At 40.0% G+C, this 21297-nt stretch overlaps 1 protein-coding gene and 1 long non-coding RNA gene across 2 annotated transcripts; both read right to left on the bottom strand.

Moving 5' to 3' along the window:
* Window positions 1-12638: 12638 nt before the first annotated feature.
* Window positions 12639-19962, bottom strand: LOC122458754. The gene is made up of 2 exons (XR_006278984.1): window positions 17580-19962; window positions 12639-16018 (listed from the first exon to the last, which is right to left on the bottom strand). It is a non-coding gene; the product is annotated as an uncharacterized LOC122458754 (long non-coding RNA).
* NHLRC1 (NHL repeat containing E3 ubiquitin protein ligase 1) lies at window positions 15543-17583 on the bottom strand. The gene is given in 5 exon segments (XM_043508322.1): window positions 15543-16862; window positions 16864-16994; window positions 16996-17100; window positions 17103-17144; window positions 17146-17583. Coding segments are annotated over 5 exon segments (783 nt in total). The 5' UTR covers window positions 17215-17583; the 3' UTR covers window positions 15543-16426.
* Window positions 19963-21297: the final 1335 nt, after the last annotated feature.

Genomic DNA, 21297 nt, shown 5'->3' with positions numbered 1-21297 from the left:
GTGTGGCGCCTCTGCCTCAAAAATCTTAGACTTTAAGGTCAGAAGGGACCATTATGATGCACTATAAGGTGGGTAGAAAGCTGGCTAGATTGTCGGGCTCAACGGGTAGTGATCAATGGCTCCATGTCTAGTTGGCAGCCGGTGTCAAGTGGAGTGCCCCAGGGGTCGGTCCTGGGGCCCGTTTTGTTCAATATCTTCATAAATGATCTGGAGGATGGTGTGGATTGCACTCTCAGCAAATTTGCGGATGATACTAAACTGGGAGGAGTGGTAGATACGCTGGAGGGGAGGGATAGGATACAGAAGGACCTAGACAAATTGGAGGATTGGGCCAAAAGAAATCTAATGAGGTTCAATAAGGATAAATGCAGGGTCCTGCACTTAGGATGGAAGAATCCAATGCACCGCTACAGACTAGGGACCGAATGGCTCGGCAGCAGTTCTGCGGAAAAGGACCTAGGGGTGACAGTGGACGAGAAGCTGGATATGAGTCAGCAGTGTGCCCTTGTTGCCAAGAAGGCCAATGGCATTTTGGGTTGTATAAGTAGGGGCATAGCGAGCAGATCGAGGGACGTGATCGTTCCCCTCTATTCGACACTGGTGAGGCCTCATCTGGAGTACTGTGTCCAGTTTTGGGCCCCACACTACAGGAAGGATGTGGATAAATTGGAAAGAGTACAACGAAGGGCAACAAAAATGATTAGGGGTCTAGAGCACATGACTTATGAGGAGAGGCTGAGGGAGCTGGGATTGTTTAGTCTGCAGAAGAAGAATGAGGGGGGATTTGATAGCTGCTTTCAACTACCTGAAAGGGGGTTTCAAAGAGGATGGCTCTAGACTGTTCTCAATGGTAGCAGATGACAGAACGAGGAGTAATGGTCTCAAGTTGCAATGGGGGAGGTTTAGATTGGATATTAGGAAAAACTTTTTCACTAAGAGGGTGGTGAAACACTGGAATGCGTTACCTAGGGAGGTGGTAGAATCTCCTTCCTTAGAGGTTTTTAAGGTCAGGCTTGACAAAGCCCTGGCTGGGATGATTTAACTGGGACTTGGTCCTGCTTTGAGCAGGGGGTTGGACTAGATGACCTTCTGGGGTCCCTTCCAACCCTGATATTCTATGATTCTATGATTCTATGATTGTCTAGTCTGACCTCCTGCACAACGCAGGCCATAGAATCTCACCCACCCACTCCTGTAATAAACCCCTAACCTATGTTTGAGCTATTGAAGTCCTCAAATCATAGTTTAAAGACTTCAAGGTGCAGTGAATCTTCCAGCAAGTGACCCGTGCCCCACACGGCAGAGGAAGGCAAAAAATCCCCAGGGCCTCTGCCAATCTGCCCTGGAGGAAAATTCCTTCCCGACCCCAAATATGACGATCAGCTAAACCAGGGGTGGGCAAACTACGGCCCGCGGAGCGGCATCTGGCCCTCAAGTTCCTGCCTGGGAGTGGGGTCTGGGGCTTGCCCCACGCCGGTGCTCCAGCTGGTTAGTGGGGTTGAGGGCTTGCCCCACTCCATGCGGCACCTGGAAGCAGTGGCATGTCCCCCCTCTGACTCCTACAGGTAGGGCAGCCAGGGGGCTCCGCATGCTGCCCCCACTCCAAGCGCTGCCCCTGCAGCTCCCACTGGCCAGGAACCACAGTCAATGGGAGCTACACAGGCGATGCCTGCAGATGGGGCAGCATGCTGAGCTGCCTGGCTGCACCACCGCATAGGATCTGGCTGGAGGACATGCCACTGCTTCCGGGAGCTTCTTGAGGTAAGTGCCGCCCGAAACCTGCACCCCTCTTGTGCCCCAACCCCCTGCCTCAGCCCTGATCTCCCTCCTGCTCTTGAACACATCCCAGCCCGGAGCACCCTTCTGCACTCCCAACTCCTCATCCACAGTCCCACCCCAGAGCCCACACCCCAGCTGGAGCCCTCCCCCCCACACCCCAACTCCCAACGTTGTGAGCATTCCTGGTGTGCCATACAATTTTCCAACCCAGATCTGGCCCTCGGGCCAAAAAGTTTGCCTTGAGCTAAACCCTGAGCATGTGGGCAAGACTCACCAGCCAGTCACCCAGGAAAGAATTCTCTCTAGTAACTCAGATCCCACCTCATCTAACATCCCATCATAGGCCATTGGGCATATTTACCGCTAATCGTCAAAGATCATTTAATTGCCAGAATTAGGCTATCCCATAATACCATCCCCTCCATAAACTTATCAAGCTTAGTCTTGAAGCCAGATATGTCTTTTTCCCCCACTGCTTCCCTTGGAAGGCTGTTCCAGAACTTCACTCTTCTGATGGTTAGAAACCTTCATCTAATTTCAAGTCTAAACTTCCTGATGGCCAGTTTATATCCATTTGTTCTTGTGTCCACATTGGTACTGAGCTTAAATAATCCTCTCCCTCCCTGGTATTTATCCCTCTGATATATTTATAGAGAGCAATCATATCTCCCCTCAGCCTTCTTTTGGTTAGGCTGAACAAGCCAAGCTCTTTGAGTCTTCTTTCATAAGACAGGTTTTCCATTCCTTGGATCTTCCTAGTAGCCCTTCTCTGTACCTGTTCCAGTTTGAATTCATCCTTCTTAAATATGGAAGACCAGAACTGCACACAGTATTCCAGATGAGGTCTCACCAGTGCCTCGTATAACGGTAAAAACCTCCTTATCCCTACTGGAAATACCTTGCCTGATGCATCCCAAGATCGCATTAGCTTTATTCACAGCCACATCACATTGGCGGCTCATAGTCATCTTGTGATCAACCAATACTCCAAGTTCCTTCTCCTCCTGTGTTACTTCCAATTGATGAGTCCCCAGCTTATAACAAAAACTCTTGTTATTAATCCCTAAATGCATGACCTTGCACTTTTCACTATTAAATTAAACTATTACTCCAGTTTACAAGGTCATCCAGATCTTCCTGTATGATATCCTGGTCCTTCTCTGTATTGGCAATACCTCCCAGCTTTGTGTCATCCGCAAACTTTATTAACACGCTCCTGCTTTTTGTGCCAAGGTCAATAATAAAAAGAATAAATAAGATTGGTCCCAAAACCAATCCCTGAGGAACTCCATTAGTAACCTCCCTCTAGCCTGACAGTTCACCTTTCAGTATGATCCATTGTAGTCTCCCCTTTAACCAGTTCCTTATCCACTTTTCAATTTTCATTTTGATCCCCATCTTTTCCAATTTAACTTATAATTCCCCATGTGGAACAGTATCAAATGCCTTACTGAAATCGAGGTAAATTAGATCCACTGCGTTTCCTTTGTCTAAAAACCTGTTATCTTCTCAAAGAAGGAGATCCGGTTGGTTTGGCATGATCTACCTTTTGTAAAACATGTTGTATTTTGTCCCAGTTACCATTGACCTCAATGTCCCTAACTACTTTCTCCTTCAACATTTTTTCCAAGACGTTGCGTACTACAGATGTCAAACTAATAGGCCTGTAGTCACCCGGATCGCTTTTTTTTCCTTTCTTAAAAATAGGAAATATGTTAGCAATTCTCCAGTCATATGGTACAATCCCTGAGTTTACAGATTCATTAAAAATTCTTGCTAATGGGCTTGCAATTTCATGTGCCAGTTCCTTTAATATTCTTGGATGAAGATTTTCTGGGCCCCCCGATTTAGTCCTATTAAGCTGTTAGAGATCTTACAATCTAAAGCTCTGATTCTGTAATTAGATCTGCCTGGGCAGACCCCCATATGGCTCTATATGAATTTAGTGTGGATCCACCCGCATTGCTCCAACTGCAAGATCAGGGCTTACATTTAGACAAAACTATGAATGTAAGTGATAAACAGAATAGGGAAAGGAGACAAAAGTTACAAGAACAATGTCATGTGTTTACTTATACACATTAGGACAAATTCTCTGCAGGGGTAATTTGGCACAGCTTCATTGACTTCAAACAGAGTTGTGACAGTTAACATCAGTAGAGTATGGTCCACTCTTTTACAATTATGACTTCTCTGCAGATTGAATTAAAATATTGGGTCAAATTCATTCTTGCTGTATCTCCACTGCAGTAAACCAAGCCTGAATAAATTTAGAGTGAAATATCTAAAATAAGAACTCTTTCTTTGTTGTGAGGATTATTTAGTTCATTCAATGCTTTGAAGATGAAAAGTATTTATAAAGGTATATATGAAAAAGCAATTGCAGGTAAGAATAGTTATAATTAGGACTGGGAGGTTTTTGGATATGAAATTTCTGTCACTATGAATACTTGAATTTGGTGATATTTGTACTAATTACAAATAATCCTCAAGAATCTTGGATCCCAAATATGCCCATTACTAAATGGCTGCAACAACTGTTAGCATACAGTGTTGCTATCTGCAGCTTCTTCCCACTGGCTAGGATCCTCTCCAAATCCTTCCATTCCTACACTAGCTGGCTGAAGAGGAAGGAGGAGGACAGAGAGAGTGGTTTTCTGTGGCTCAAGGACTCACAGAGCACTGAAGGGCATGATGATTGCTGTGTAGTTGTTCGGGCTTGGACTGGAGCACAGGCTCTAGGACACTGTGAGGGAGGAGGGTCCCAGAGCTTGGGCTGTAGTCTGAGCCCAAACATCTACACTGCAGTTAAACAGCCCCTTAGCCCGAGCCGAAGTCAGTTGGCACAGGCCAGCTGCAGATGTCTACTTTTAGTGTAGACATACCCCTGATGGTGTGTATTCACTCTCCCTGCATGCTGGGGAGTGGTTATGCCTCCTTGAAGCACAGTCCCCACTTAACCTCTCTTTGTGGTTGTGGCTCTCCCAGATAGGACAGTACATCAACAGTAAAATTTAGCTTGTACTTTGGTATTTTATGTTCATTAGATAGGACAATAACAGCTTATGTACTGTACTGTTGACCACTCCTAATGGGCTTTTCAAATTAAAAATTGAGCAAAATATTCATACTCTGAAGTAGGGTGGATTTGATTTAAATTAAATCATTATAAATCACTAGTCGGAAAGACTCGATTTAATCATGGATTTCTACATAAAAGTCAATTCTTGTTGGTTGTTATAATCTTAATACATATTCTTCACAACTCAGAGATTGACGTAGGTTTAATTTTTAGAAGGTACTGTACACACTATACATTTTTTAAGTGATTTCTTTTGAAAACTTTTCAAATTAGTTTTACTGCTATATCAGAAAATGAATGATTGTTTGGTTATTTCATTTACCATAGGTAATTGAAGCAGATATTTATGAAGTCCCTGGGAGGTGAACTATCTCCAATTCAATAGGTTAATCATTAAAATTTGGAGGATTTTCTTGCCATGCTGAATTAGGAGGAGAACATCACCAGACAGACATTTACATTGTTTATTTAACTAAAACTACAATGTTATGTATTCTGGATTTTTTTTCTTCAACAGCAAACATATAATATTTTAACAAAACAAGCATATGAATTTTTGAATATAATCATTCAAGTTTTTTAAAATCAGGTTTGCTTTTGTTAAAATTGTTTTTAATTAAAATAGTTAAAATGAAATATTTAAAAAACAAAACAAAAATTAAATCAACTATGTCACCAGGTCAACATGAGAAATTTAAAATATTGGCTTCTGCAACTAACTCAGTCGTCTTCACATTCATTTTCCTGTTTGTTCAATCTGGAAAAGAAAAACAAGCTTTCCTGGTTTTTCAGGTCCCAAATGATGTCTCAATTTGGAATGAATTAGTCCAAAGGAAGAAAATATTCTTTCTACACCGGCAGAAGAAGCTACTGCTGTTAAAAGTGAATCATCACTTCAACAGTCTCTGAATCCAAGTGCTTAAGTGACTTCCACCAGTTCACTGGTGTGACTTTCTTTAAAACATCACCAGCAAAAATATTTCTTAAATGGTTCACCCTTAGCTCTGAAGTTTATTATAGTTGGCATTATGGAGGGATTGCTGGAGGTCCATGTCATAGCCAGTTTCTCTTCTTCAGCAGTTAAGGTTTGACCCTGGTACTGAGTATTGAGAATATTTGCAAGAAAATGAGCTGGAGATAGTGCTTGTCCTATTTGTTTTTTTACTGCTTGTAATTTAACTCTGTCATTGAATATTTCTCTTTTTAAGAAAAGGAGTACTCGTGGCACCTTAGAGACTAACAAATTTATTTGAGCATAAGCTTTCATGAGCTACAGCTCACCGATGAAGTGAGCTATAGTTCACGAAAGCTTATGCTCAAATAAATTTGTTAGTCTCTAAGGTGCCACAAGTACTACTTTTTTTTTGCAAATACAGACTAACACGGCTGCTACTCTGAAACCTCTCTTTTTAAGATTTCACTCAGTTCCTTCCACATTTCAACAGCATCACCAAAATAGCTATTTCCGTGCATTTTGTTCAAGGTTACAGAAACAGGCTTCAGCGTACTCACCATGTGTTCAACATTTCTCGTAAGCCCAATGTTGAGAACTTTGACTATGACAATGCCATCTATTTTTTCAAAATTTGGTTCACAAACTGTCATCAGATTAGGCCAGTTCTTGATATAGTGCTCAAAACGGTGCACTACTGAGTTCCATCGCATGTCTTGTGGGAGAGTTAGCTTGGTTCCTCCCACTTTTTTCAGAGCAGCTGCTGCAAAGTGGTTATTACAAAAGTATTTTGCAATTTCAACATTAGCCTTTATTTCTGGAACACTGAAGTCTTTGGCTAGGAGGTGCATCAAATGAGCACTGCAACCATATGTTATTAGCTTGGGACTCTCTTCTAAATTTCTTCTCATCTTGGATACATTTGCAGCATTGTCTGTGACCAAGCTGCCTACTAGACATTTGAATTTTTTTCCCACAGTTTGTTATAGCTTTTACTGTTACATCTTGTAAGTATTCTGCTGTGTGTGCATTTCCTGATGTATTAACTGTTTCTGTGAGGAAGGCATTCCCTTCTTCTGTTGTCACACAAGCTCAGACAACAGGATCATTGTGGACATTGCTCCACCCATCAAGACTCAGGTTAACAATTTTACCTTCTCGACCTTTTGCACACTGCTCAATTTCTCTTTCATACACTTTATCCAGCAATTGGCCTGCACATCTGTTGTGTGGACTGTATTCTGGTCTTAATGACTGAACCATGTTAATGACGTGTGGGTTCTCAATCATACAGAAAGGAGAGGTTGTTGCATAAACAAACAGCAATTTTTTCATCAATTACCTCTTTTTGTAATCTGCTGGTTTTTATCATAAATTTATCTATGTTTGTTCCTGGATGATGGAGATTTTTTTTCTCTTTTTGCTACAGGTGTTATCTTGTGGCTATGTGACATACGTGATGTGACTGAAACGCTATCATTGGCAGATAACTCTGAAACTATAGAAAATGATGGTGATCTTGAAGGTGGATAGTCTCCAGAATCCTGTATGTTGAGGATGGATTCTCCTATCAAAATAAGTCAATGCAGTTATTTAATTATTATTATCATCATGCTGCTCATTGCATTCACTGAAACTCAGTGCTACTTTAAAGGTGAAATTGTAAAAAGAAGATATACCTATTTCAGCTACTTATTTTTTATCATAACTACATCTAAAATGATAGTACCATAGAGTAACAACTATTTTTTGCTCAAACATGAGAATGCAAGAATGGTTCAGAAGGAAAACAGGCAGTTCTTAAGAAAGAAGTATGAGTATAAAATAAAAAAGAAGTATTTTAATACTTAATTTTAATACTTTTTAATTATAATTTTAGTGTTTACTCATTTGTAGTACTTAGTTTCACCAACTAACTATAGAGAAATTAGTTGCTCATCCCTAAGAAACAATTAACTGCCCCAGTCTGTTCCTGACATTATCACAATGTAGATCAGCAGGGCAGGTTCCAGCAAACACTGTAAAGGACAACTCTTCCATTATTCCCCACCCCAGAAGGCCCTCACTTTCTTCATCATTACTATAAAGAATGTCTGGTATGCAAGTATGATTGAAACAGATCCCTGCAGTTCTATTGTGAACGTGAATCCTGAATTGAGAGCCCCATGGCTCTTGGGAACAGAAAGCAGGGGGCCAATTTACAAATACTGTCTGGTACATCAGTACAGTTGTTATATGTTTGCTTAGTGCAGATAATTTCTTTAGCACTGTTCAAAATATGTAAAGACAATCCCTTCCCTGAAGAGCGTGCAGTCTAACAGACTATAGAGTTAGCAGTAAAATATCACATCAAGTCTATTTAACATTCAGAAACCCTTATGTTCAGCTATAGAGATATAGTTTCTGCTCTATAGGGGTAGACAAGAAATCGATAAAATACCCATTCTTTATGATATAGTAAATGAAACTAGCCTTTTCAAAAATTAGTACAAGATTTTTATTAACCCTTTAAACTCAGTCACAATCTCCCTCTTGTGTTCCTGTCTGCTACAGAGAAAGAGTAAACTATGCCAGGTGGATATCTGGTTGCAGATGGAGCCAAGGCTCTGCCCTGCCCATTCTGCCCCCTCTTGCCCAACTGCATAAGGAGGGCAGTGGGGCTATTATGGTTCTGCAGAGCCTGCCTGAGGTGACAGCCAGACTCGCTGGCCAAAATTCGGCCTTACAAAATTACTTCTCAACTGTGCATACAAATAGGTTTCCCTCTTTGTATCATATGCAAAATTGTATATCCCTATGCAATGCAGTGGATAAAGGCAACTATGTTGCTTGGAAGAGATCATTAAAGTCATTCATCAAAAGATTCCATCCAAACAAGCTGAATAAATCCTTGGCTTGAATAGTAGCAGAAGAGGGGGAGGGGGTTCCCTGTGTTAAAAAGTAAGTGGGGTCCTGATCCAATGTCCATTAAAGTTCATGGGACTCTTTCCATTGACTTCAATGGGTTGGATCAAGCCCTACCCAAGTGCACACAAAAACGTTCAACTCATTAAAATTAGAGGGTCATGTCTCTCTGGAGTAACTTTAATATTACTCTACTGTATTAAAAATGATAAAATTACTCTGAGCTGTTGCAACTGCTAGTTGGATGTTCATGAATCTGAGATTAGATAAAATCAAAATGTCTAGCAGCCTTAACACAAGTCCTATGCTCTACACAATAACCAGACCTTGCACAGTTTTTCTTGCACAGAAAGTATCATAAACCACCCGCCTCTCCATAATAGGCCCTTCTATTCTCCTCCTCTTCAGAATTTGCAAGAGCCGGCCTGGTATTTATCTTGCACTGACTGCAATTGAGTCAATCTAGTCCCCATCTGTTGGTTGCTGAGCAACTACACATCCAAAAGTGAAGATATTCTACTGATCCACCCTAAGGCTGGGTGGGCTACTGTGACCTAGCCAAGGGTTTGTTATGGTAAAAGGGGGAAATACATAATGAAAAATAAATTAGTTAAATGTGTTTGGTGAAAATTTTTTTGTTGAATGTTACAATAAATTATAACATGCCATAAATGCGCACAGCAGATTAGGCATGTAAGGATAGAAGTAACTGTCCCAAAAATCTTAAATTTTAAAGCTTGACCTCTGCAGTGAGAATTGTGCAACTTCAGTGTATCTAAAAGTCCAATCCTGGAGTATTTACATATGTGGATAGTTCCATTTGGGATACTAAGGAGTATTTATATAAATACAGAAGGCAGAATCAAGGCGTATTTAACAGAACATGGGATCAAGCCGCCACTTAGACATATTATTGTAAAGAGTTAAAAACCTTTTTAGTAACGTATGTCAGCTCTACAAAATAATGTTGTAAAATTAATGAAAATTGAGTACAGTTAGCAAAAGAGCTTGTGATTTAAGAAACATTTTCTTACAGAGATTTAAAATAATCTTTCCCTAATCTTTTACCTCTCCAACATCTTTCCTTAGATCTCTTAGGCTTGTTTCAAGATATCGTACTTCCTCTTAAGTTATCTATGCAGATTCCTTCTTGAATTTATGTATTGTCATACAATACAAGATTTCCCTTCTGCATTTTCTACTTCAACCACACATTACTGAGCTCCATGGAGGAGTCATTGGGTTAAATTATATATCCCATGTTATGCAAGAGGTCATGGTTCCATCTGGCCTTAAATCTATGAATTATTTATTCTTGGGTACAAAATTCCAGTGATCCACTTGTTACAAAATTCCTTGTTTGATTATATAGATAGTTCTTTGCAGATGGCCTTTGTATTACATGTTTCAAAAGTAACTTTTACTATAGACATTTCATTCTTCTTCTATTATTATATCTTTATAATTTCCTCAAAATAGATTCTGATAAATATGCAGTGTATAATATATTGTCAGACTATCATCTGACTACCCTCTGCTTAAAATTCTTTAGTTCTAATTTTCCATAGTTAAAAGGGACAACTATATTGAGGCCCAAAATTTATAAGACAGATAAATAAAGGCCTCATTGCTAGAAATATTTTCATTATCTAAAAATGTTTAATGAAAACAGATTTTGTATTTTCACAATACATTACATTGTAGAGGCAAAGCTAAAAAGGTGTGCGGGGGGTGTGTTTTTGAATACTTAATTTTTCTTGAAAGATTATTTATATGTAGAGGGTGTGCAGCTCTAGGGTGCTTACTTTGTCCAAAAACTTCAAGTCCTACATATTTACTATTACAAATACTAAGTTGAAATTGATTGATAATTCTCTTATTACTGCCTGGGAAGGGCCATATTCTAGCTGTGAAGTCACACCAGCTTAAAAGTGGGCTGTCCAAGTTCCAAAATTCAATACTAATCTAAAAGACAGAGCCCTTATCTTGTCAATTTTCCAAACTGAAATACTTCATGCCTTAAGAATGTTTTCCCTTTAATGGCACTTGGGCTGTGCTTTGAATTGATATTGGCTCCCCTTGTGTTTAAGCAATGAACATCTATTCACTAAATCTTTCACTCCTCTTCACCTTAAATCAGTTCTCCTCTCTTCCACCCCCAAAATAATTTTAAAAAAAGGAATTTGCCCACCAGAAAGTAATTTCACAGCAGTACATCCCTTTAGAGTGCATTCCAATTTGTAAAGCCTGTGCAGACTGGGAGAGTACATTGGCTCCAATTATCTAAAAATGTAACATGTTGTAGAAAGGTATTAATTCATATGATTAAAGTATTTCCACCAGTGAATACCAAAAGAATTAATAATGACAAGATCATTAGTGAAACGCCAAAGCTCCTTAAAAACAGTAAGGCAGTTTCCAGACAAAAAGATAAGTAACCACAAAATCTTCCTCCCTTTTTTAAGACATGAATCATAGAGTTGGGAAATCTGGGTTCTAGTCTCAAAGACTTCCTGTGTAATTTTGGGACAAACTCTGTGCCTGTAGTTTGGGGCTCACACTATTTACCTCCCTGCTTATCGCACAGGGATGAAGAATTAATGTATTAATATTTATAAACCTCTGAGATTATAGCATGGAAAATGGTTTAGAATGGAAAGTGCACGCATCATCCACTTACTTTATACTGCTTACCTTGGATAGCTCTGAAACCATCCATAAAAATTAGGGTTGTGTTTTATTGAGAAAGCTCTCTATTGAAACCTATATTTTTGTTACCAATATCACTTAACTCAAAGGTTAGAAATATAATACATTGTTGAAGTAGCTGGTGCCCTAAAATGATGGAAAAATCTAGAATTGATAATTATTCCTTCTAACTAACTAAAACTAATTTTACCAAATTAGTGTGTGATGGGGGGGAGGGGAGGAAGACTACTTTGTTCTTTGAAATACAATATTTCAAGTTTAAAGGTTCGTAATCGTAATTTTGTGTGTGGAATTTTCATACACTGTAGGCTGTGGTGTGGATACAATTGTTAGATTGATTAGGCTCTAGCAGAGAAACCTGGCCTGAGTGTCCTTGGTGGCAGAAAGTTTGCTCAAAGGGGTACTTAAGGGAATAAACATAGGGCCCAGAGGATATGAACCTACATCCTTTTTTGACTAAGCATAAACCAAACAAGGTATGTTTTAAGGATGCACCTAAAATTGACATTTCTGAAACTCCTCGAGCCAAATATTTTACTGCCACATACTGTAAACATACCAGAGTGTATGTTTATATGCAGCTATAACATGAGATAAGGACTCAAAATAAAACCAAATAGAAGTTGCACAGTGTGTGTGTCAGACAAATGTATGGGATCTATCTACATAGGAACCAAAGATCTGAAATTAGAGGGTAGTGGGAATTCTGCCACTACATTTGTTTGGAAGCAAATTGTTAAGAGTATGTGGTTCACAAAGGATGGACAAAGTTTTGGAGTTTTTTTTGGTTTTTTGTTTTTTTTAAAATACAAGCAATGGTTGTAATTAAAGAGTCTGGGAGAAATAACCAACAAACCAACTTTTAGAAAGACATTCCATGTGCTGGCACACATTAAGTCTAAGGCTGTATAAAGTAGATGAAACCATGGTTTACCCAATGATAGAGTTGTATTTAGTTCATATGGACATCTGAATTTGAATTCTTGTCCATTGCCATTCCTCTCCCTCAGAGCCAAATGTCTATCCTCTTCAAGTCTGTGTTAAAACTCGAATTGACTTCAATCAATGGGACCAGTATTTGATCATCAGGCCTTTGTAAAACAACCATCGTTATTGTCTCTTCTTTTAAACCAGTGGAAGACATATATAAAATATGCATGTGAGAGTTCTGCTCTATGTATAAAGAAAAAGGAAAACACATGAGAAACAAAATCTAGGGCATTTCAGTTTATTACCTACATTACTAACACCTAATCTCAGGATATATTTAGTTACTGAAAATAATTTCTGCTTATTCCTGCATTTTTTCTAACAAATGGAACAAAATTCCAACAACACAGAGGATTCCCTCCCCCCAAAAATAGTGTTTTATTGATTTTAAGTTTTAGCACACATTTACAAAGAATAAAAGATCAAACTGGAGGAGCAAAATGTACCGCAGTCATATGGCTGCACCACCACCCAATAACTCAGGCCAAAAGTTCCGAACGTGCGTGTCTAAAGTTGGTCACCTAAATCCATATTTATGCAGTTTCATAAATCAGTGGGAGTTTCACGTAGTCAGCACTTTCATAGGAGAGGACACTTATTTAGGTGCCTATATTTTAGGCACCTACCCTTAATAACTGAAGACAACATTTTAAATGGTTTCTCTGTCCAGTGTTTTACAAGGCAAAGCAATGAGATTCATAACAAACAACATTTAATGCATCATTCAACGAAAGAACACACATTTGACACAAGCAAAAGTCAGTGTAGCCTGCAGCCTTCCAGAATAGATCCTTCTGCTCCAGCTGTCATCTTCCTACTACTGCAGGTTGGGGACAAAAGCAGTTTGTTTGTTTGTGAACTCAAACATCAAGCTATTTCTATTATCTATCAAAAGAGAAATACAGAACAAGGATAATTTGTGTTTTGTGCTTGGATTTTAAAATGGCGTGAATTTATTTAAAAATTAAGTTCAGTATTTCAGCTCTTGGGGCTAGTTACCATTGTGGCTCTAGGTGGTCCCAAGGTTGTTCATCCATGGAGTTAAAAAGAGTAAGGACAAACTCTTACTCTCTGTTGTGCTGGTGCACAAGAGGGTGGGGTTTGGGGAAGGTGGGTGTGCGAAGGGGTTATGTTGGTTGAAAGGACAAGCCCAGATGATGTATCGCAGCCTGAATGTCTAGCACCCTAAACTTTAATTTTTAACACTTTATTAATTCAAATACTTATAAGATACCCTTCCCCATGCATTTAAAAGTACATCAATTCCCTGAAGGAAGAGGAAGACTGTGCCTTCTCTCTCTCCTCTATCAAATCAGTTTGGTATCCCCCAGAGACACCATAGTTAATAGTAAGCTTTTGCTGGCAGCAGGTAAAGAGGTTCTTTTTCCTACTCAGAGAAGTAAAATGCTCCCTGCATTAGTGTCCTGACCCACAGAGGAATCCTGTTGTGGCCAACAGTATTCTTCTTACAGAGAATCCAAATCTTGTCACCTTCAGACCCCTTATTGCAGTGGTGCCCAAACTTTACCTGTCTTGACCCCCCTTACCAGTAATGGAGTCTGTCCGCGCCCCCCATTACTGCACTGTTGGCTCAGCAGAGGAGCTTTGGTAGAAGGTGGAGCTGTTCTGGGGGGGGCGGAGAAGGAATGAGGGCAGAGCTGGGCTGGGGATGGAGTGGAGCTGCAGCTGGGGCCAGAGCTGGGCTGGGGGGGCACTCCATCCCCACCTGCTGTGGGGCTGGCCTGAGCCCCCCAACATGTCCCACCGAACGTTCCACTGCACCCCGAGGGAGGCACATCCCACAGTTTGAGAACCACTGCCTTAGTGTGTGGTGAGTGGGGTTGGAAAAGATCTACAGTCCAGATCCATAAAATCTCTAATATAATATATAAAGTTACTTTACAACAGATCTAGTGATACCAAAGAAAAATGAATATATTGAAGTAAAACAACAGAAATCCATAATAAATAAGTGCAGAAACTTCATGTTACTTTCCAAACCCACCATTATTAATGTCCTGGTATGTCACTAATCAGTAAAACTTTTTGAAAATAGCTTATTTAACAGTATTCTATCACTTTCAAACATTTTAATACAAGACAGGTACAAAGATGCATTGAATCTGAAATGAGGCGCTGAAAGTGCCTTTAAAATAAGGATCTGTCAATTACGGTAAGGGTACAATATTATGTAGTAATTATATGCTCTAAAAGCCTGATCAAGAGCCCACTAAACTTCATGGAAAGATACCCTCTGATTTGAAAGGGCTTTGGTTCAGGGCATGTGGAAGTACAGCATATCTTACTGAGTCTGTGAGGCCAAATAAAAATAAAGGAAAATAAGAGGTATATATAATTTCAACCTACCTCTACCTACCTTACAAAGCATTTACACTTATATCAAAACTGCCGCCACTGTCAAACTACTTAATTCAAAGCTATCAAAACAGCCTCTTTTTAGCAGCAGAGAAATCCAAACAGGTTCAGTGAAGAGTCCAACTTATAATATAAAATATAATATAATATAATATAAAGTAATATTATAATCCCTATTTAAGTCATAGCAATATCTCTTCAACTTTTGCTATCCAGTGAAGCAACAGAACCAGTAACAAGACGCAGCCGGATTGTCTTGGATAAAATAAGAACTGACCCAAAACCTTTTTTGAAGCTTGAGGGGAAAAAAAATGAGGTTCACCTCCTCCATCCCTTCTCACCACATCTACACTTAGTTCTGGTTGGGTCTGGAAGCAGAAATGCTGATATTTCATTAGAAAGGCCACCCAGAAACACAAAGTACCAGAAATCTCATGAAGGTTTGTTTCTGTAAGATGCCCAATTCAGTTTGCAGAACTGCTAACAAGTTTTTGACCAGATAACTGCCTAGACCTTTGATCCATTGGAGTTCTGCTCATCACTGCTACTACCCAAATCACTGTCTATATCCATGTGGAGAAGCTGACTTTTATATCACTATCATTACACAGCTAGGCACTCCTAATGCAAGCACTCAAACTACAGTGATGAGGTTAGTGTAAGAAACTATAAAGAATAGTATAAGAATTAATACAAGCCTGGCACACACAAAAATGCATAACTGTGGTCAAACCCTAAGACAGTGTCTTTGTTACAAATTTTAGAACTTTATTTTTCAAAGTGAAGTTAGTGCTAATGAAGAAGCAGTGCACGATGGAAAACAGATTACCACAAAATAATTCTCTAAAGAAAATGTATGGCCCAGAGAGTACAAGCTTCCAAACACTGCACCACCACTATGTCTTAACTCTTCTGATGGGCCTACCTCTAGGAATGAGATGGTGGGTCAGTCTCTAGGCCCGTTCAGTCATTGGCCTTTCATAATAGCAGTCTTCACGGTGGTTTTTAGTAATGTGTAGAAACTACACTTTGACCACCCATTGACCAACTCATTTCAAACTGGCCACTAAACAAGATAATTTTTTGTCACTACTGACCTCAATTGGATTAAAGTAACCTTTGGAAGTAAAACATTTCACTTACAGTTACTAGTCCCCTGAGCTAGAGAATCTCCCTTCTTATAGAATTTCTGAAATTGCTGCTTCTTTCTCATGAGATTCTCTCACCTTATCAAAAAAAAACATTGTGTAAGCTAGACTTCAATCAAGAATAACCAAAAGGTGCAAGTCATTCTCTGATTTCACAATTGATCTAGGATCTTCCATTATCTAACACAAGACTATTGTTCATTTTAAAGGAAAAAAAAGTAGTAATCGTATAATGGCTTGAAAAAATGCCAGGTCATCTGGTTGAGGTCTCTCTGTCTGGTGCTATTTAGAATATGCATGTTGTCTCTCACACATACTTAAGAGTCAGAATTGATGAGCAAATGTCAAAGACCAGAGAGCATGTCCATAAAAATGAGCAAGTTTCACACAAAATCATGGCAGAAAAAAACCCACACATACATCTGATAAAACCATAATGACTTCTTTAAAAATTGAAATGGAATGAAATCAGTAATCCAAAACAATTCAGCTAGCAGTATATACTTTAATTGAATGATCACCACTGTCTAAGACAATCATAGAATTGCTTGCTGTGTAAGTCAATGCCACAGGATAAGAAAGCCCTTGGGTTATTATGGGCCTTAAGACAGGAAATTCCTCAGGTTTTCCTAAGCACAATACAACTTGGTTATAGGCATCTGCTACTATTATGTGTCCCTCTCTGTCGAAAGCCACAGCAGTGGCATATATTTTGGATGGAAACACTAGGTTTAGACCAAAGCTATCCATCTGGCCAATGTGTTTCATGTCAGCACTGAATATCTTCACTCTTGTGCTGCTGTAGTTTGGTCCCTTAGCTATCAGGTGCTCTATTACAGCAATAATACCAGAAGCCTGAGAAACTGCCACCTCTCTTGGGTTGCATAAGTTAGACTGGATCTTCTGAACCTTCTTTAGTTCTTTTTTTAAAATTGGCTGTCAAGCGAAAAAGAGACACTGCCTCTGGATCAGACAGGATAATTTCATTCTCTGGAGTGGTATCCAGACCCCATGGTAAACAAAAAAGGATTCCCTGATAACTAGCTTGCCTATATGCCGCTAAAATCAAACACTTTCACAGAGCGATCGCCGCTGTCCGTGACAACCACGTGGCCATCCATTGTTGCTGTCACGTCAAGTGGGTATTTAATATCATATGCCGTGCATCTCCTCTTTCCCCAAACTGTTGTATACAGCTTCCATTCAGAGCCAAACAGCTTAATCCTTTTCTTGCCATCATGTGCCACTACCACACAGTCAGACCCTCGACACATTGCAAATCCCAGTCGGATTGATCAGCGTCCCCAGCCTCCGAAAGAAAGGTTGAACGTTAAGCCTAGAGATGCTGATACAGCTGCTTCAGTGCCTGTCCCAGGTTGTTGTGCCTGAGCTAAAGAAATATTATTTGCAGGGCTTAAGAATCTCTATCAGGTGCAGACAATGTAAGCAGTCCTTGTCTCTGAGGATTGCAAAGCTCCTTCGACAGAAAGGGCACTCCACCTAAAATTCCTTGGGTGTGCTAGAGAGAAGTACACAACGCCAAAACATAGAACATGTCCACAGGGCAAGTTCCTCGGCCTGTGTTTCTTCTTCTGGCTAATATTTTTCAAAACCACTTGCATTCAAAAGTTAGACGGACCTCAGTTTCCTTCAACAGTTCAGGCCAGTAATCGGCATTCTATCAGGGGCCGTGGCAGACAGAGTTGCAGCTTTAAGAGGATTGTTGATATACTGTGCTAGCGATGTGACGCTGCCATCTGGGGTTCACATTGGGAGCAGTCACAGGACTGTGTTACATCAGAGGCCTTTCCATAATGCTGATGGTAGGTTCTGTTTCAAAGCATTTACTGTAGTCTCCCTGCCCTCTAAAGGAAACTGGTAAAATGCAATGGGCTCACCAAAAATATATTTGAATATTTTCTTATTGTTATCTTCACTTTTTACTCAAATATTTTGTTTAATTTCATTTGCATGAACATATATCTAAACTGTAAACTATAAATCCAGTCTCATATCATTTAAACCATGGTAATTTAGCATAGCAAGAGTGGTTTCAGAGTCCACATCAGTTTTCGAGAGTGAATACATGATTAAAGTCCAATAAACCACACAAAAACAGGAGGAAGGGGGTAGTGGGCAATTGTGGGGTAGTTATTCAGGGTGCAATGAGTGAACAAGGCTGTGTTTATCATTTTCAGGAGTCCAAGAGCAGGAACTTAATCTGTTCAAGAGGTGGTTCAGACCACTGGTTTCTTCCACCTCTTATCCTGCTACTAAAGATTGGCTCGGAAGTTAGACTAGGTCACAAAGGTTTCCTGTTCTGACCTCCTGCTGTTAACATTCCTTCCACACCCAAATTGCCCATCCAGGGAGGCCCTTTTCCACATGCTCAAAGAAAGTTAACGCGTTCTTGGGGTTCTGCTGGAAGTGGACTAAAGCAATTAGAAAGTCTACCTACCTGTTCCTTTTAACACTATTTTACTGAACAATGCTATGACCAAGAGAACCATGTCTAATAGTATGTCTGATTGCTATTACCTGGCTGACCTGCAACTAGAGACCAAGTCAAAGTTCACTCAGTCAGGAGCAACGCAGCCACCGCTGCCTGCCTCATGTGTGTTTCTATCACAGAGGTAGGTAAATGGCTACATCATGCTCTCTGGGTGCCTTACAAAAGTATTATTGCTTGGATTCAGCCTCCTAGGAATGCTGTTTCAGACTCACCATGTTTCAGAACTTGTTTCCAAGATAGATGGGATCAAACTTCCCCCATGTCCACAAAGTGTTGATTTTTCTTTAGGGATGTCTCTTACATGGCTCAGACAGCCATTCTTTGCATTGATTTTGTCCGATTACTGTCTTTTTTTTGGCAAACTTGAATGTTAGGTCCAACCCTTGGCTTTAAGGAGTAACTTACTCCTTTTTGTATTTGTATTTTTTAAAACCTCCCTGTTCACACTGTTGGCCTTAGCCTTATTACTGCTGCTCACTTCAGCTTTACTTTCATTTTCAAATATCCAATGAGCATCTCATGGCCCAGAAGTAAGAATCGCACAGAGATAGTATTACTGGAGAGAGAAAGAACTTCCTTCAACTTCTTCTCTGAAAATATACTGCAGGAGGACACTCACTTCCCACCTCACCTCAGTGCTTGGAGATTGCTTTTTGAGAGTTACTTTTCTCTTGATCCTTGTTGTTTATTTTTCTTCAAAGCACATTGTGGATCCTCTGTAGTTGGCTTATCTTTCTGAGAAGACAGACACTCTTGCAAACAGACTGGGATGCTAGAAGAGCAGTATTTATATAGCCAGCCAGTAGGGGTCCTACTTTGCTCTCTACCCTGTCACCACCAACTTCAACGGTTAAAAACAACAACAAAAACCTTAAAGTTTCATTGAAGTGATCACTCACTACTGGCTACAACTACAAATATCCTGAAAGCATCAGACCTGCATCTGCAGCTCTTTGAATACAATGTTTGCAATGAAGATCAAAAGCGTGCCACAAACAGAAATGGAGGAAAATTGACATACATTTCTAAAGCCCTGCTAATCTGTGGATGTCTGCAGACCGTGTTTGCAGATCACTGATCAGATGTGGATACAAATACACTTCAATGTGATATGAATGCACAGCTAAATCTTTTAAACTGGATAATCTCAAAATTTTAAAAACAACTATTTTAACTATACCTGCCTCAAAAAAAAAAAAAAAAAATTATAAGCAAGAGACACACACACTTGATACAAGACATTGCTTCTACTTCCAACTCTAATGTTCATAACCCCTGGGTGAAGGGGCACGCCCCAATCCCAATCAGGAGAAGGCTAATGAGCTCCTCTGGGTTCAATCCCTACCGAATAAACATGCCTGCAGAGCCAACTCCAGCTGGAGGAGGCAAGCTTAACAAGGAGAGTTGCTAACGGGAAGGGGTAGCAACCAGGAGGAAAACTGCTGTGCCTCAGAAGGAGTTGATTCATGTCATGGAGTAGGTGAGAGGAAAACATCTGACAAGACTTCACTCCCCAAAGACTTACCAAAACCCCAAAACACCCTTGAAAGGGGAAAAGGCCTTTGAAGCTGCCGGAGCGTGACCCCTGAGGAAGGCCTTATCGATCACACCCTTTAAACGTCAGGTTGTAATACTGTAAATCAGCTTTGGTTTCAGAGACTCTTCTCCGCATAGGGTAATGCGGGATGGAGAAGGAAAGGGATCTGAGAACCAACATTAGACAGTCAGCATCCTAGTGAATTTTAGGTTATTTTAAAAATTAATCTATTATTAGGGACTCAAAACTAAAACTCCCTTTTGCAAAGTTGTAATAGTGTCTATACCTAGCGATGGGAGACCTCAAAGATTTAAGTTCAGATAAATATCTAAAAGCTCATATGCTTATCCAAACCACAGAAGGGTCTCCATTAGCGCCCACAATCCACATTCCCCATACAACCCTTCTTCCTGTGGCCGGACTCCCGGATTCATAATTGTTGTATTGAGGGGGAAGAATATCAGAGTTATAGAAAATTTCAGGGGGCATCTACTCCCAGTGTCTTCTGCTCTCCTCTCAATTGATTCACTTTCCTTACCCCTCTTGGAGATCTCTAGTTGACTATGTCCCCCTCATCCAGTGATGGCTGCTGTTGAATATTCTGCTTTGCTCTCTGCCAGCCAGTCTTTACTCTGCATAGCACAGAGCAACAGAGGTAGGGAGAAAAAGACAGCAGCCACCAAGCAGTCTCCTGCCTCTTCTCTCCAGCAGTCACTAGTGGCAGGAGCTCAGAATTAAAACAAAAAAACAAAAAACAAAAAAAAAAAACACTTTTCAAGCTGCAGCGGTCAGCACTGTATAGCTCCTAGGACATGGGTTGGAACTATGAACACTTGGGATGGGACTGCAAAGCTCCGGACAGACAATATTGGTAGCTAAGGAGAATGGTCATGGTAATTGTATATATATATATATATATATATATATATATATATATATATATATATATATATACACACACACACACACACACACACACACACATATATACACACTCACACACACACACTCTGGACTGCACCCATCCCATTAAAGATGGAATCATGGACACAGTCAACTTCGAGCAGTTCTTTCAGGAACGAATCAAAGTGAATGTAAAAGCTGGTAATCTGGGTGGAGGTGTGGTGACCATTGAGAGAAGAAAGAGCAAAATTGCTGCAACTTCAGAGGTGCCATTTTCCAAGAGATATCTGAAGTACCTTTCTAAGAAATATCTGAAGAAAAACAACTTGTGTGACTGGCTACGTGTAGTTGCCAATAGCAAGGAAAGATATAGATATAGATAGACTTTTTAATTTTAATTATTTG

The sequence above is a fragment of the Dermochelys coriacea genome, chromosome 2 (assembly GCF_009764565.3).
Source record: "Dermochelys coriacea isolate rDerCor1 chromosome 2, rDerCor1.pri.v4, whole genome shotgun sequence".
In the NCBI taxonomy this organism is placed as follows: Eukaryota; Metazoa; Chordata; order Testudines; family Dermochelyidae; genus Dermochelys; species Dermochelys coriacea.
This window is presented reverse-complemented; position numbering and strand designations above follow the sequence as displayed.